A 14,810-nucleotide genomic window follows, 5' to 3' on the forward strand; every position below is an offset into this window, starting at 1 on the left:
GTGTATGAGCGCCACCTGCAGGACCGGCGCAGACTGCAGGCCAAACAGCTTCATGCAGAGAGACGCAAAGCCTGGCTGAGGAAGAATGAGGCGCTGCTCAGGGTCTTTCTCACCTACTGCAGCCTGCACGGGGCCAAAGGGGGTGGAGTCACCTCGGTCCGCATGGAGCTGCTCTTCCTTCTGCAAGAGTCACAGCAGGTCTGTGTGTGTGTGTGTGTGTGTGTGTGTGTGTGTGTGTGTGTGTTATGCAATTTTATTTGATATTATAGTAACATGTCATCGTAATTCCTAGGAGACAACAGTGAAGCAGCTACAGTCGCCGTTGCCGTTGGCAACCACGCTGCCGCTTCTCTCGGCTAGCATCGCTCCGACTAAAACGGTCATCGCTAATCCTGTCATGCACCTAAACAACCACATCCACGACATCCTGTACACTGTAGTACAGACTGAAGCTCCGCCCCATCCGGATACACCTGATAACCGAGTGAGACACACACACACACACACACACACACACACACACACACACACACACACACACACACACTGTAGTACAGACTAAAGCTCCGCCCCATCCGGATACACCGGATAACCGAGTGAGAGACACACACACATACACACACACACACACACACTGTAGTACAGACTAAAGCTCCGCCCCATCCGGATACACCTGATAACCGAGTGAGAGACACACACACACACACACACACTGTAGTACAGACTAAAGCTCCGCCCCATCCGGATACACCGGATAACCGAGTGAGAGACACACACACACACACACACACACTGTAGTACAGACTGAAGCTCCGCCCCATCCGGATACACCTGATAACCGAGTGAGACACTCACACACACACACACACACACACACACACACACACACACACACACACACACACACACTGTAGTACAGACTGAGGCTCCGCCCCATCCGGATACACCTGATAACCGAGTGAGACTCTCTCACACACACACACACACACACACACACACACACACACACACACACACACACACACTTATGAGTTCATATAGACACAACATTCTGTTGCATCAGTGAAACAGAGGTACTGGAGTACAAAGTGAAGAATCTGTCTCACTCTCTCTCTTACTCTCTGTGTCTCACTCTCCTTGTGTCTTACTCTCTGTGTGTCTTACTCGCCATGTGTCTCACTCTGTGTTTCAGGTAAATGCACTACACACTTTGGCAGCTTCTCTGTCTGCCTGCATCTACCAAGCACTGTGTGACAGCCACAGCTACAGGTAAACACACACACACACACACACACACACACACACACACACACACACACATCTTCTGGCTGTTTTATGTGTGGATTAAACAATGTGTGTGTGTAACACAGTGTGTGTGTGGTTTGTGTGAGCAGCAGTCAGTCTGAGGCGAACCAGTTCACAGGGATGGTGTACCAAGGCCTGCTGCTCAGCGAGAGACGGAGACTCCGCACAGAGAGCATTGAGGAACAAGCCACGCCCACCTCTACTCCTGCACACTGGCCAGGTAAAACACACACACACACACTTATATATGTACAGTATATATGTGTATATATGTGTGTGTGTGTGTGTGTATATATATATACACACACACACACACACACACACACACAACCTCACTCTTACAGACCTGCTAACCTGAAACCTTCTCACTGTGGTGTTCATTCTCTAATACACTCTTCACCTGATCAGCACCACTCTGATGGACGACAGTATAAAGATCTCTCTCTCCTTCTCCATCTCTCTTCTCCTTACATCTCTTTTTCTCCTATCCTTATCTCTCTCAATTTCTTTCATCCTCCCTCCTTCTCGCTTCCTTCACCATATCTCTTTTTCTCCTTTGCCTATCTAACCCCCCCCTCTCTCAGGTGTGTCGTCTCTGATCAGTTTGTTGACGTGCTCTCGGGGTGAGGAGCAGCCGAGGTTGAATGTGATGTTGTGTGAGGGTGTGGTGGCCGTGTATCTCAGCCTGCTCCTACACGGCCTCGGCACACACTCCACCAATGAGCTGTTCCGCCTTGCCGCCCACCCCCTCAACTCCCGCATGTGGGCTGCCGTCTTCGGGGGCGGAGCCAAGTTCATCGTCAAGCCCAAGCGCCCGGCCGAGGTCACGCCAGGTGAGCTGCACATCTGAAACATCTGTAAAAGCCCACAGTCTGAAAGCGTGAGTGCTTCAGTGTGTGTGTGTGTGTGTGTGTAAAAATGTGTTGTGTGTCAGCTGCATTCGAAGCAGAAAGCTCTGAGGAATCCCATGACACCCCGTCCCTCCCAGTCACACCCACATCCCATAATAACCAGCCTGGTTTCCACAGTGATGGCACCGTCCAGGCAGAGAGCTGTGAGTTAGGCTGTGTGTATGTGTATAGACCTAACTGTGTGCAGTGTGTGTTTCTACATTGCGTACACACTGTGTGTGTGTGTGTGTGTGTGTGTGTGTGTGTGTGTGTGTGTGTGTGTGTGTGTGTGTGTGTGAAATCGCACGCCTTTTATGTGTGTTACCTTTTCTCACACTTGTGTGTGCGCATATTTTTTGTGCATTTATTTTCAAGCATGTGTGTGTAATTTACACATTCATAGTTATGTGTCTGTGTATGTGTGTGCGTGCGTGCGCGTGTCTGTGTGTGTGCACGTGTTTGTCTGCGCGTGTGTGTGCAGCTGATAACAGTTGGGATTCAGAGCAGCAGGTGGAGAATAAACCCCTCACAGGTACACGGTCACAGCTGTGTTTCACTTTCCTGCTCTTTTTCTCACGTCAGGTTTCCTCAGTGTGACGTGAACACGGATCTCACACGTGAACATGTGGTAGAATAGCATGGTTGCTATAACGACGTGAGTGTGGGATCCGTGTTCCGAGCTCTGGGTTGGTGATGGGTGTAGACTATAACGTGCAAACATTTAGGCTAATATTGCTTTTTATCTGTGTTTGTGTGTGTGTGTGTGTGTGTGTGTGTGTGTGTGTGTGTGTGTGTGTGTGTGTGTGTGTGTGTGTGTGTGTGTGTGTGTGTGATTTCTGAATCAGAGTTTGTGATAAACTTATCACAATGTTCATCCTTCGGCAGTAATTACAGCAAACATGAGCACACACACACACACACACACACACACACACACACACAAACTCAATGATGTGTATTTATTTTACTCTGTATCTTATGTCTAATTATATTTATCAGTCAGTGTAAAGTACATGCACTCACATACACACACACACACACTGTCTGATGGTAACAAACTTGCAACACACACACATACAAGCACACTCTTTTCACTCTGTGTGGTGTTGGATTAAGGGGATAAATCATATTAATATTGACTTAATCTGACTGTGTTTTTTGTCACAAAGGTACAGTATATATATATATATGTGTGTGTGTGTGTGTGTGTGTGTGTGTGTGTGTGTGTGTGTGTGTGTGTGTGTGTGTGTGCAGTTCCAAAAGTTTGGACACACGTTTTTCTTCAGTGTATTTTCTTTATTTTTATTAATTTTATTGTACATTTAATACTGAAGAATTCAAACTATGAAAGAACACGTCTGGAATTACGCATGTTAGACATGAATGTCAGTCCAAAAAGTCTCAGGAACTTTACATGTATCCTCAAATGCAGTCTCCAAAACCATCAACCGCCAGGATGAAACAGGTTCGTCCCAGGAAAGGATATTTAAGAGCTACCTCTGCTGCAGAGGATAGAGGAGTTCAAGTAGCAGACATATTTTAACATCCACTGTTCGGATGAGACCGGGTGAGTCAGGCCTCCATGGTCGAATCGCAGCAAAGAAACCATTACTTCAGAAAAACAGCAAGCAGAAGAGACTTTCTTGGGCATAAGAAACATTAGGAATGAACATTAGATCTGTGGAAAACTGTCCTTTGGCCTGTTGAGTCCAAATTTGAGCTTTGTGTTTGTAAGATATCATTATTGAAGGTTTCTGAATGTGTGGTTCCCACTGTGAAGCATGAAGAAGTGTGTGATGGTTTATATGTACCTTGCTGGTAACAACGTTGGTGATTTAGTCAAAATGAAGGACACGTTTAACCAGCATGGCTACCACAGCTTTTTACAGCAACATGCAGCCATCACTCCTGGTTTACACTTAGTGAGACCATCACCACCATCGTCAGAACAACGACTCCAAACACACCTCTAGCTTCTGTAAAAGGAGCGTGATGGAGCGCAGTATCAGGAGACCCTGTTCTCTACAAACACCCCGTCTTGATCCAGTTGCGATGGTTTGGAATGATTTGAACCGGAGAGCGAAAAAAAAGCAGCCAACAATTATGCTAATGTCAAGAGTGTGCAGTGCTTTATATATATATATATAATGTGTGGGTGTGTGTGGGTGTGTGTTTGTTTATTGTGTTGTGCTGCACTCAGCCCTTCCTGATCAACTGAACCCGGACAGCGGTGAAGGTTTGTGATTTTGTGTTTGTGTGTGTTTTTAAATTCCCCCAAATAACGCAGTTATGGTGGTAATTAAGTGAAGAAGTGGGCGGAGTCAGTGCAGATTGAGAGTGGTGTATTGAGTCTGTTTGTGTAAAAGATTATGACTGAAGGGCAGGATTTAAGCATGCAGAAACCATCATCTCTCTCTCTCTCTCTCTCTCTCTCTCTCTCTCTCTCTCTCTCTCTGGCAATCATTCAGTAGCCCCGCCCCCCACCCCTCCCGCCGAGGAAGTGGATCGCCAGCGGCGTCGGTTTAACATGCGCATGCTGGTTCCTGGTCGCCCTGTTAAAGAAATACAGGCCACGCCCCCTCCGATTCCCACCGAACGCCCCGCCTACAAGGAGAAGTTCATCCCCCCAGAGCTCAGCATGTGGGATTACTTTGTGGCAAAAGTAAGTGCCCCTTTATCCACTGTTACACATTTACAGTTTATACAGCTAGTCTAAATCAGTTCTATGTGAAATCAGTGTTCATTATTCTTATTTATATTCATATAAATGATCAGTACTTTAATATTTGTAATAATCATTTCACACAGGTGTTTATTCACTGATATTAATTTAGACTAATTCAAAATCATTCCACAACCACAAAAGATCATTCAGGTCAATATAATACAAATCCCAAAGTCGTAATACTAAAAAAATAAACGTAAATATAACATAACGACGGTCACTGCTGGTCTAAACCCTGAAGCACTGACTTACACTTTCACATATTTTAGTCCATGAATAAATAAATTATTATTGTATGAGGAAGTCTGGTGTATCAGAGAAGTATGTAAGGGTGGTGTAGGACATGTATGAGGTCAGTGTAACATCAGTGAAGTGTGCATTAGAAATGACAGAATGGTTCAAGGTGGAGGTTGGACTGCATCAAGGATCGGCACTGAGCCCTTTTCTGTTTGCAGTGGTTATGGACTATCCGTGAACTATGATGTTTGCGGATGATATTGTGATTTGTGGATGGACAGGATTAGAAATGAGTTTATTAGAGGGACAGCACATGTAGGACGTTCTGGAGACAAGGTGAGGGAGGTGAGATTGAGATGGTTTGGACATGTGCAGAGGAGGGACATGGGGTATATCAGTAGGAGAATGCTGAGGATGGAGACACCAGGAAGGAGGAAAAGAGGAAGACCAAGGAGGAGGTTTATGGATGTGGTGAGGGAAGACATGTAGGTAGTTGGTGTGAAAGAGGCAGATGTAGAGGACAGGGGGGTATGGAGACGGATGATCCGCTGTGGCGCCCCCTAATTTGAGCAGCAGGAAGAATAAGAAGAAAAATATGTATTCAATTATTCCCTCTAATCTGTAAAGTTCATAACGTTTCTCTCAGCTGCACTACTTATGGTAGTGTATTGTTTATATTAGAGTTTTTAAATCCAATCAGATTTCAGCCCTCAAATGAATCTGCCATGAGCTCTTCAGAATGAACACTGCAGCACCTGTAGTTTCTAATACATGAAAAAGAAGCTGTTTCTGTAACAAATCAGATTGCGAGTTGCGACACCGGGGCCATCTAGTAGGCGTACAGTAACGTCAGCGTTTTTACGTCCTGTGATTTGGCGGTCAGAAACGTCACTAGTCAGAGCTCACAAACTGTATCTGTAGCAAACTGCACAATCTCACAGTAACTCTATTTCATTCCACAATCACTAACAGAGGACAAGAAACTGATACACAGATATCACAGATACACTTACAAGCACATTTACAAGACGCACTGTTCAGGAAAAGCTGGACATCGTGAGAAAAAGTTCACCAAAACATCAAAAAGGTTTTTGGAGCTGTAAATTTATTCATCTGATAAAATTCTGTTGTTTACTAATCAGATTAATAAACTATTACATTCATGAAAATATAAAGACAATCATTAAAGAAATAATAAGAAAGAAATAGTATGCAAATTGTGTTATAATACATACACACACACACATACACACACACACACACACACACACACACACACAGAGGGTTGCGTGCAGATCAGTTGGTTTCACCTCTGAACACTAAGCACACTTATCAGTGTTATGTCTACCTCTCTCTCTGTGTGTGTGTGTGTGTGTGTGTGTGTGTGTGTGTGTGTGTGTGTGTGTGTGTGTGTGTGTGTGTGTGTGTGTGTGTGTGTGTGTGTGTGTGTGTGTGTGTGTGTGTGTGTGTGTGTGTGTTATAGCCCTTCCTGCCTCTGTCAGACAGTGGAGCTCTGTATGACTCGGATGAGAGCGGTGATGAAGATGAGGATGATGATGAGGATGCTTTCCTGTCTGACACTCAGATGACAGAGCACAGTGACCCCAACTCATACAGGTTACACACACACACACACACACACACACACACACACACTCACACACGCGTTTACATACACACACACGCTCACATACACGCACACATACATACACACAAACACACACACACTCGCCCACATGAATTCACACATAAACACACACACATGCATACACACACACACACACACACACACACACACACACACACACACACTCGCCCACATTAATTCACACATAAACACACACACGCTCACATACACGCACACATACATACACACAAACACACACACACGCCCACATGAATTCACACATAAACACACACACATGCATACACACACACACACACACACACACACACACACACACACACTCGCCCACACTCGCCCACATGAATTCACACATAAACACACGCACATGCACACACACACAACGGATCAGTTTGCAGGTTATAATTAGTGTGTGATTGTGGACAGAGTCCATCATTCATTTAATAATAAAATTCAGAGATTTAATAAGACACTGTTTCATCTCTATATTACTGCTCTATATTACGTCTCTCTCTCTGTCTCTCTCTGTCTGTCTCTTTGTCTGTCTGACTGTCTGTCTCTCTTTCTGTATCGTCATCTGCCTGTCTCTCTGTCGTTCCTTTTCTTCATCTATCTGTTTGACTCTGTGTGTCTCTCTCTCTCTCTCTCTCTCTCTCTCTCTCTCGCTCTCTCTCTCTCTCCCTCTGTCTCTCTGCAGTTGGTGTCTGATTCGCTTGGTGATGGTTAAACTCGCTCTACACAACATAAAGAACTTCCTCCCCATTGCAGGACTCGACTTTATAGGTAACACACACACACACACACACACACACACACTCTCTCTCTCTTCTTTCTTTCTTACTTACTTTCTTTCTTTCTTTCTTTCTTTCTCTCCCTCTCTTTCCATGTACATGTTTATTCTCTCTCTCTCTGCTTTTTTTTCTCAAATCATTCCTTACTTTCTTTTCCAAATCTTTCTCTTGTATTCCTCTGTACTCAAACTCTCTCTCCACTCTCTCATTCCTTATATTCCCTGCCTTTTCTTTAACAATGCTTTATCATGCCTCTCTCTCTCTCTCTCTCTCTCTCTCTCTCTCTCTCTGTCTCTCTCTCTGTTCTGTCCCTGTCCTTCTCTTATTGTCCCTTTCTTTTCATTCCTTCACCTTTTTGTTCTTGGTTTTCCTTATCTTTCACTTCATCTCTTTGTTTTTTTTCTTATGCTCCTCCTGTTTTGATCTTTTTTCTTCCACTCTTTCTTCTGTGGTCATTTCATGTGTCTCTCTCCCTCTTTTTTTTTCGTTTGTCTTTGCTTTTTCTCCATAATATTATTGTTCTCTTCATTCCTTCTTCCTCTCTCCCTCTCTCTCCCTCTCTCTCTGTCTCAGAGCTGCCCGTGTCGTCTCCGCTCTGTAACTCAGTACTGAAGTGTATGGAGAAGTGGGAGCAGCAGCTGCAGGATAGGATGGACAGATTCGATGGTCCTCCACCAAACTACATCAACACCTTCCCTGCAGACGCCAGTGTGGGTGGAGGCCCTGCTGCACTGCGCCACAAAGCCATGCTGGAGCCCGACAACACGCCCTTCAAGTACACACACACACACACACACACACACACACACACATTCTTTACAACTGACACCTGACCTTTTGATAACAGCCAATCAGAACTCTTTTTCTCTCTCTCTCTAGAGCAAAACACCGCCTTTCCTTCCCTGCCCGCCGTCTTTGGCACTTCCTGGTGAAACAGGAAGTTCTCCAGGAGACTCTGATTCGCTACATCTTTACCAAGAAGAGAAAGCAGAGTGAGGTAATGGAAGGGGGCGGAGTTAAGAAATCAGGCCATTCTCCTGTATGGAGAGTGTGTGTGTGTGTGTGTGTGTCCTGCAGAGAGATGGAACACATGGAGGTCAGACGTGTAGATCACAGAGAAATCAACAAAGAGGATTCATAAAAAAAAATGTATTACACATCTTAATTAATTAGAATGATTGTTTAACCAATCAAAGCATTTAGACATGATAAAATTAGCATAATTTGTGAGTAATACATAAGAAGATAATTCATTATTCTTTTAAATTGAATTATTATTTATGGTGGATTTGAAAAGAAAGGTTTGTTCATGTACACACACACACACACACACACACACACACACATTATCCAGCCTGCTTTTGAAACTCAATTGTTTTTCTCTGTGCATGTGTTTGCTGTGTCGTGTTGTGTTGTGGTGTGTTGTGTTGTGGTGTGTATTGTTGTGTATTGCACAGTGTTTAGAGAACCACGTGGACCGTCACACACACAACTGTGTAGCAGGAGCACACAAACTCAACAAGGTAGCAGTGTGTATCTGTTCTTCTCTCACTCCTCCAGGCTTTGACATTTTCTTCCTCTTCTGAACCTTCTGCGATCTCACACACACACACACACACACACACACACAGTGTTCCTCCTCTCACCTCCCCAAAGCAGCTGTCTCTCCTCTCTGCACTCTACTAACTAGTGTAATTCTCTCTGCCAGTTGATCCGGACCCGGGCCACCTCCTTTATGCAATTAACCTTCAAACGACCTTCAGCTCACCTTCAATTCACCTCTAATTAACCAGTTCACCAATCAGATTAGACCACGCCAGTGTTCTGTGGCATGTTGACACTCACACTGAGGGTTCAAGATGGGATAACTCTCTCTCTGTGTGTGTGTGTGTGTGTGTAGGTGGAAGCGGATCTTGGATATCCAGGAGGCAAAGCTAAAATCATCCACAAGGAATCTGACATCATCATGGCTTTCGCTATCAATAAGGTAAATATCATTACTGTGTGTGAGTAAGAGCAGTTTGTATAGGGAAAGATTCATTGTGTGTGTGTGTGTGTGTGTGTGTGTGTGTGTGTGTGTGTGTAGGCTAAACCCAGTGAGATCGTTCTGGCCTCGACCCATGACGTACAGGAAGTGGACGTGTCCACGCTGCTGGCTGCTCAGCCGTACACCTGGATTGGAGAGGATTTTGACAAGGAGTCACGCAGGTGTGTGTGTGTGTGTGTGTGTGTGTGTGTGGTGTGTGTGTGTGTGTGTGTGTGTGTGTGTTATTTTATATTCAAAATATTTGCTGATGGTTTAACTTTTTTTTTTTTTTGCTTCTCAGCTCGGACGATGATCACCGCTCCTCCCACACCAATATTGCACAGGCAAGCTCCGCCCCCTTTGCTCCTCCCCCGATGCCCGTCTCCGCCTCTATGCCCTGGCTTGGGAGTGGGCAAACTAGCATGGGTGCTAGCGTGGTACGTAGGTTACACATACACTCAAAGTTCAAATCTTTTAAATATAATATTAATATAATACAACATTTTTTAACATTTTTTAAATGTTATATTTTTTATTTATATACAGTAAAATTTTAAACGGCAAGTTATTTTATTTATGCAAATAATTATTTATGCAATTAATATATTATGAAAAGACCATCTGTTTTACGAATTTGCATACAATTTGCATATTCCTGCCCTGATTGACAAGATCCATACAAATACTGACTTATAATTATAACATTATTGTATGAAAGTGTGTTACTACATTCTAATGTAATGAGAGAGAGAGAGAGAGAGAGAGAGAGAGAGATGGTTGTGAGTGTTTTGGTCGTTTTATCAGTGTAACATAAACAGTGTTGATTTGGTCTAAGCCCTCACTATGACGAGTGTGAGCACTGATAAGAACACACACCGCTGTTAGAGCAACACAGAACAATAAACACCAGACGGATCAAGGTGTCAGTGTGCGTCATCACCGCCCCTGGGTGTCATCTGCTGCTGATAACACACACATATACACACACACACACACACACACACACGTATTACTCGTATCTCCAGTTTGCTTTCAGTCTCCTGTCATATGGATGTGATGGTCAGTCTGTAGGAGTGTGTGTGTGTGTGTGTGTGTGTGTGTGTGTGTGTGTGTGTGTAACGACGTGCCCGGGGCTGACCACAGTGTGTTTCTTTCCTTCAGATTGTGAAGAGGAACTTGAACAATGTAAAGAGAATGACCTCACATCCCATCTACCAGTATTGTAAGTGCCTCCTCATCACCGCCCCCTCGTTAAATATGCTAATTAGACCATAAACACTTTCCTATTAGACTCTTTAGACTTTTAGACTTGTATTGTTACCATGACAACCATGATGACATGGTGTGTGTGTGTGTGTGTGTAGATATGACGGGAGCTCAGGATGGCAGTGTGAGGATGTTTGAGTGGAATCGCCCACAGCAGCTCATTTGCTTCCGACAGGCAGGAAACGCCAGAGTCACACGCCTTTACTTTAACTCCCAGGGCAATAAGGTGTGTGTACATACACTCACACTCATATACACACCCTCACTCATACACACACTAATACACACTCACATATTTTATATGTATACTGTATATTATATATCATAAATGCAAACATCTATCTATCTATCTATCTATCTATCTATCTATCTATCTATCTATCTATCTATCTATCTATCTATCTATTCTCTCTCTCTCTCTCTCTCTCTCTCTCTCTCTCTCTCTCTCTCTCTCTCTCTCTCTCAGTGTGGAGTGGCGGATGGTGAGGGGTTTTTAAGTCTGTGGCAAGTGAACCAAACTTCATCAAACCCCAAACCATATTTGGTGAGTAAGGAATCTCTGTGTGTGTGTGTGTGTGTGTGTGTGTGTGTGTGTGTGTGTGTGTGTGTGTGTGTGTGTGTGTGTGTGTGTGTGTGTGTGTGTGTGTGTGTGTGTGTGTGTGTGTGTGTGTGTGTGTGTGTGTGTGTTAAAATGTATGTGTATTTGTGTGTTAAAATTTGTGTATAAGTGTGTATGTATCTGTTTGTGTGTGTGTTAAAATGTGTGTGCTCGTGTGTGTGTGTGTGTGTGTGTGTGTGTGTGTGTGAACTCTCTTTGTGTGTGTGAGAGCATATTACTCATCAATATACTCTGCTCATCCTCTCTCTCTCTCTCTCTCTCTCTCTCTCTCTCTCTCTCTCTCTATCAGAGTTGGCAGTGTCACAGTAAGGTGTGTGGTGATTTCTCTTTCATCACCTCCTCCAGCCTCATCGCTACAGCAGGACACTCTACTGACAGCAGGTCTGTCTTCCTCACACACACACACACACACACACACACACACACATACAAACACTTATACACTCACACATACAGAATCTTTTATTCTTTTCACAACCCTTATAATTTATTCTTACTCTCTCTCCTGCAGGAATGTGTGTCTGTGGGACACTCTGATATCTCCCAGCAACAGCATGGTTCATGGTAAACACACACACACACACACACACCAGTGTATTCTAACATACAAACACATCTTTATATTGTTTTATTAGACAAATTGAACCTTTAAACCTTCTCTAACTTGTGTGTGTGTGTGTGTGCGTGTCTCCAGCGTTCCCCTGTCATGAGAATGGAGCTACGGTTCTGCAGTACGCCCCCAAGCACCAGCTGATCATCTCTGGGGGCAGGAAGGGCTTCGTGTGTATCTTCGACCTCCGTCAGCGGCAGCTGTTACACACGTTCCAGGCTCACGATTCAGCCATCAAAGCTCTGGCCCTGGACTCCAGCGAGGACTTCTTCATCACCGGCTCGGCCGAGGGAAACATGAAGGTGAGCTAACATCTCACAGCGAGAGTGTGTGTGTGAGCGTGTGTGTGTGTCGCTAGTACAGTTGTGCTTAGCTCATGAGAGAATGATCCCAACACGTGCATGACCTTGGGTGACCTTTGGCCTGGTGGGATGCCGTGTGCTCTTAACACAACCTTCTCCTCACAATTCTTCTGCTCCAGGTTTGGAAGTTAGCAGGTCACGGGCTCATGCACTCGTTCAGCACCGAGCACGCCAAGCAGTCCATCTTCCGGAACATCGGCGCCGGCGTGATGCAGATCGAGACGTGTTCCGGGAACCGTATCTTCACCTGCGGCGCAGACGGAACGCTGAAGATGAGGGTTCTGCCTGATCGCTACAACACCCCGAGCAGCATCTTCCACATCCTGTAGACCTCCACAGCTCCAGTGTCTCGCTCCAACCTGCCTGCGCTGACCCTCTGCTGTGTGTTCGGTTACACGTCCCGCCCCCTCGATAAAGCCCGCCCCCCTCCGTAGAGTGTTCCCATAGGAAAGCTATGCATGTGCTGAACTCGTCACTGCGGTGCATTCGCCAGAGTCTTGATCGTGCTTCGTAAAAACGCGTGTGTGTGTGTGTGTGTGTGTGTGTGTGTGTGTGTGTGTGTGTGTGTGTGTGTGTGTGTGTGTGTGTGTGTGTGTGTGTGTGTGTGTGTGTGTGTGTGTGTGTGTGTGTGTGTGTGTGTGTGTGGTTATTCTAATTTCCCACAGCTGAGCAGACTGAGCCTCTTTAAGTCCAACACTGTGCTTCAGTAAATCCCCCGTCTGTGACCCGCTTATCCTTATTACTGTCACTCACACACCTGTCTCACTCTCACCCCACACCTGTCTCACTGTCTCTCCCCCCCACACCTGTCTCCCCCCACACCTCTCACTCTCTCTCTCCCCCACACACCTGTCTCACTGTCTCTTCCCACACGTCTCACTCTCATCCCCACCTGCAGATTGACCCGTCTCACTCTTGATGTGTTTTAGAACATGTTTATTTATTTACTTGTTTGTTTGTTTATTTATTTATTTATATTTATGTAGTAGAAATGTTCTACACTGAAAATGGTTCGAGGAGGAGAAACGTGTCGCACTGAAAACCATAAACATGTCTCACTCTCCTCACACGTGCAATGGAATATGTCCTAATACATTCCACAATTCTATATTAACCTGTCTCACTCTCATTCCATAAAATTACACTTAAACCTGTCTCACTCTCATTCCATAACTCAGACTAAACCTGTCTCACTCTCATGGTTTTTTTTGTCAGAATCTGTCTTACTCTCTTCTATACCCAAAAATATCTTATTACCCACCACAGAAATTCTGTCTCACTCTCAGTTTAGTGAGTCTGGTCTCTATTCCTAAACCTGTCTAACTCTTTTTACACCTGTAGAGTTAAACCTGTCTCACTCTCACTCATATTGATACTGTATTTATATTGGCAGTTTACTGCAACTGTCTCACCCTCACACCTGTCTCACCCTCACACCTGTCTCACCCTCACACCTGTCTCACTCTCCCTCATCTGCAGCATTGATCGTTTACTTTGAGCAGAAACTGTTACATTTTTGCACAGCGGTTTTTTTCTTTATTCATGTATTTATGAACGTGTGTGTGTGTGTGTGTGCGCGCGTGTGCGTGCGTGTTCATACGTACTCCTGTCCACTGTACTCCTCATTTGCGGTACGATGTGATGCGACTGTAGCGTGTGGCGTTTTCCGGCTCGTCCTCGGGCGCTGTGGCGTCTCACTGAACGCCTGGAGGATGCTGGAGGGGAATAAAATCTATATCCAAATGAATGTTTAGTTTTAAATGAATATAAATCTATAAATATAAATGGGAATCCGGCTTGTGCTCGCTTGTACAAAGCATCTGAACCGAAGCGTCTGGGTTTTTATCACACTGGCTGCAATAGATGTAGATTTGTTTCAGATGTCTGTGATCTATTTATTAAACTCTGTGTTTGTGTACAGTCTGCTGGCCATCATGTCCACTTTCCGTGTGTGTGTGTGTGTGTGTGTGTGTGTGCGCGTGCGTGTGTGTGTGCGTGAGTGCACAGTTCCTTTCTCTTGTGTATTCGTGAAGCAGGTCATAGTGTCTGTGTGAGGAAGTTTCTGGAAGAACAGAGATCTCCCTCTTTTTTCTCTCATAGTCAGAGTTTTATCTTTGTAAAGTAAGTTGAATAAATTCTTTTTATTTCATCTGCGCTTTAGTTTTTTCCCCCTCATCTCTCTCTCTCTCTCTCTCTCTCTCTCTCTCTCTCTCTCTCTCTCTCTCTCTCTCTTCTCTCTTTCACTCATCACCTCCAAGTACCATTGAATCGTTCTTAATTAATGCTAGTCAGCGATTTGTCACTTACCCTGCAGCAGCTTTATCATATCACCAA

General features: G+C 44.7%; 1 protein-coding gene across 11 annotated transcripts in view; it reads left to right on the plus strand.

Annotated features, from left to right (window-relative positions):
* The window catches only part of dmxl2 (Dmx-like 2), a 42,949-nt gene extending 28,324 nt beyond the window's left edge, over positions 1–14,625 (plus strand). The window contains exons 25-48 of one of the 11 annotated variants that reach the window (XM_083552163.1): positions 1–198; positions 293–484; positions 1,193–1,269; positions 1,395–1,525; positions 1,890–2,138; positions 2,240–2,359; positions 2,677–2,727; positions 4,396–4,431; positions 4,664–4,857; positions 6,641–6,774; positions 7,500–7,585; positions 8,167–8,368; positions 8,473–8,590; positions 9,051–9,116; positions 9,494–9,580; positions 9,680–9,801; positions 9,921–10,056; positions 10,781–10,841; positions 10,984–11,111; positions 11,352–11,429; positions 11,794–11,885; positions 12,016–12,068; positions 12,199–12,416; positions 12,596–14,625. The exon at positions 1–198 is cut by the window's left edge and continues 93 nt beyond it. In XM_083552163.1, the coding sequence (XP_083408289.1) occupies positions 1–198; positions 293–484; positions 1,193–1,269; positions 1,395–1,525; positions 1,890–2,138; positions 2,240–2,359; positions 2,677–2,727; positions 4,396–4,431; positions 4,664–4,857; positions 6,641–6,774; positions 7,500–7,585; positions 8,167–8,368; positions 8,473–8,590; positions 9,051–9,116; positions 9,494–9,580; positions 9,680–9,801; positions 9,921–10,056; positions 10,781–10,841; positions 10,984–11,111; positions 11,352–11,429; positions 11,794–11,885; positions 12,016–12,068; positions 12,199–12,416; positions 12,596–12,805 (3,039 nt within the window). In that variant the 3' untranslated portion in view covers positions 12,806–14,625. The remainder of the gene's footprint in view (positions 199–292; positions 485–1,192; positions 1,270–1,394; positions 1,526–1,889; positions 2,139–2,239; positions 2,360–2,676; positions 2,728–4,395; positions 4,432–4,663; positions 4,858–6,640; positions 6,775–7,499; positions 7,586–8,166; positions 8,369–8,472; positions 8,591–9,050; positions 9,117–9,493; positions 9,581–9,679; positions 9,802–9,920; positions 10,057–10,780; positions 10,842–10,983; positions 11,112–11,351; positions 11,430–11,793; positions 11,886–12,015; positions 12,069–12,198; positions 12,417–12,595) is intronic. The other 10 variants (XM_083552168.1, XM_083552166.1, XM_083552167.1 and 7 more) reach the window with 10 other exon arrangements.
* The last annotated feature ends 185 nt before the right edge of the window (positions 14,626–14,810 follow it).

Source organism: Silurus aristotelis (assembly GCF_946808225.1).
Source record: "Silurus aristotelis genome assembly, chromosome: 10".
NCBI lineage: Eukaryota > Metazoa > Chordata > Actinopteri > Siluriformes > Siluridae > Silurus > Silurus aristotelis.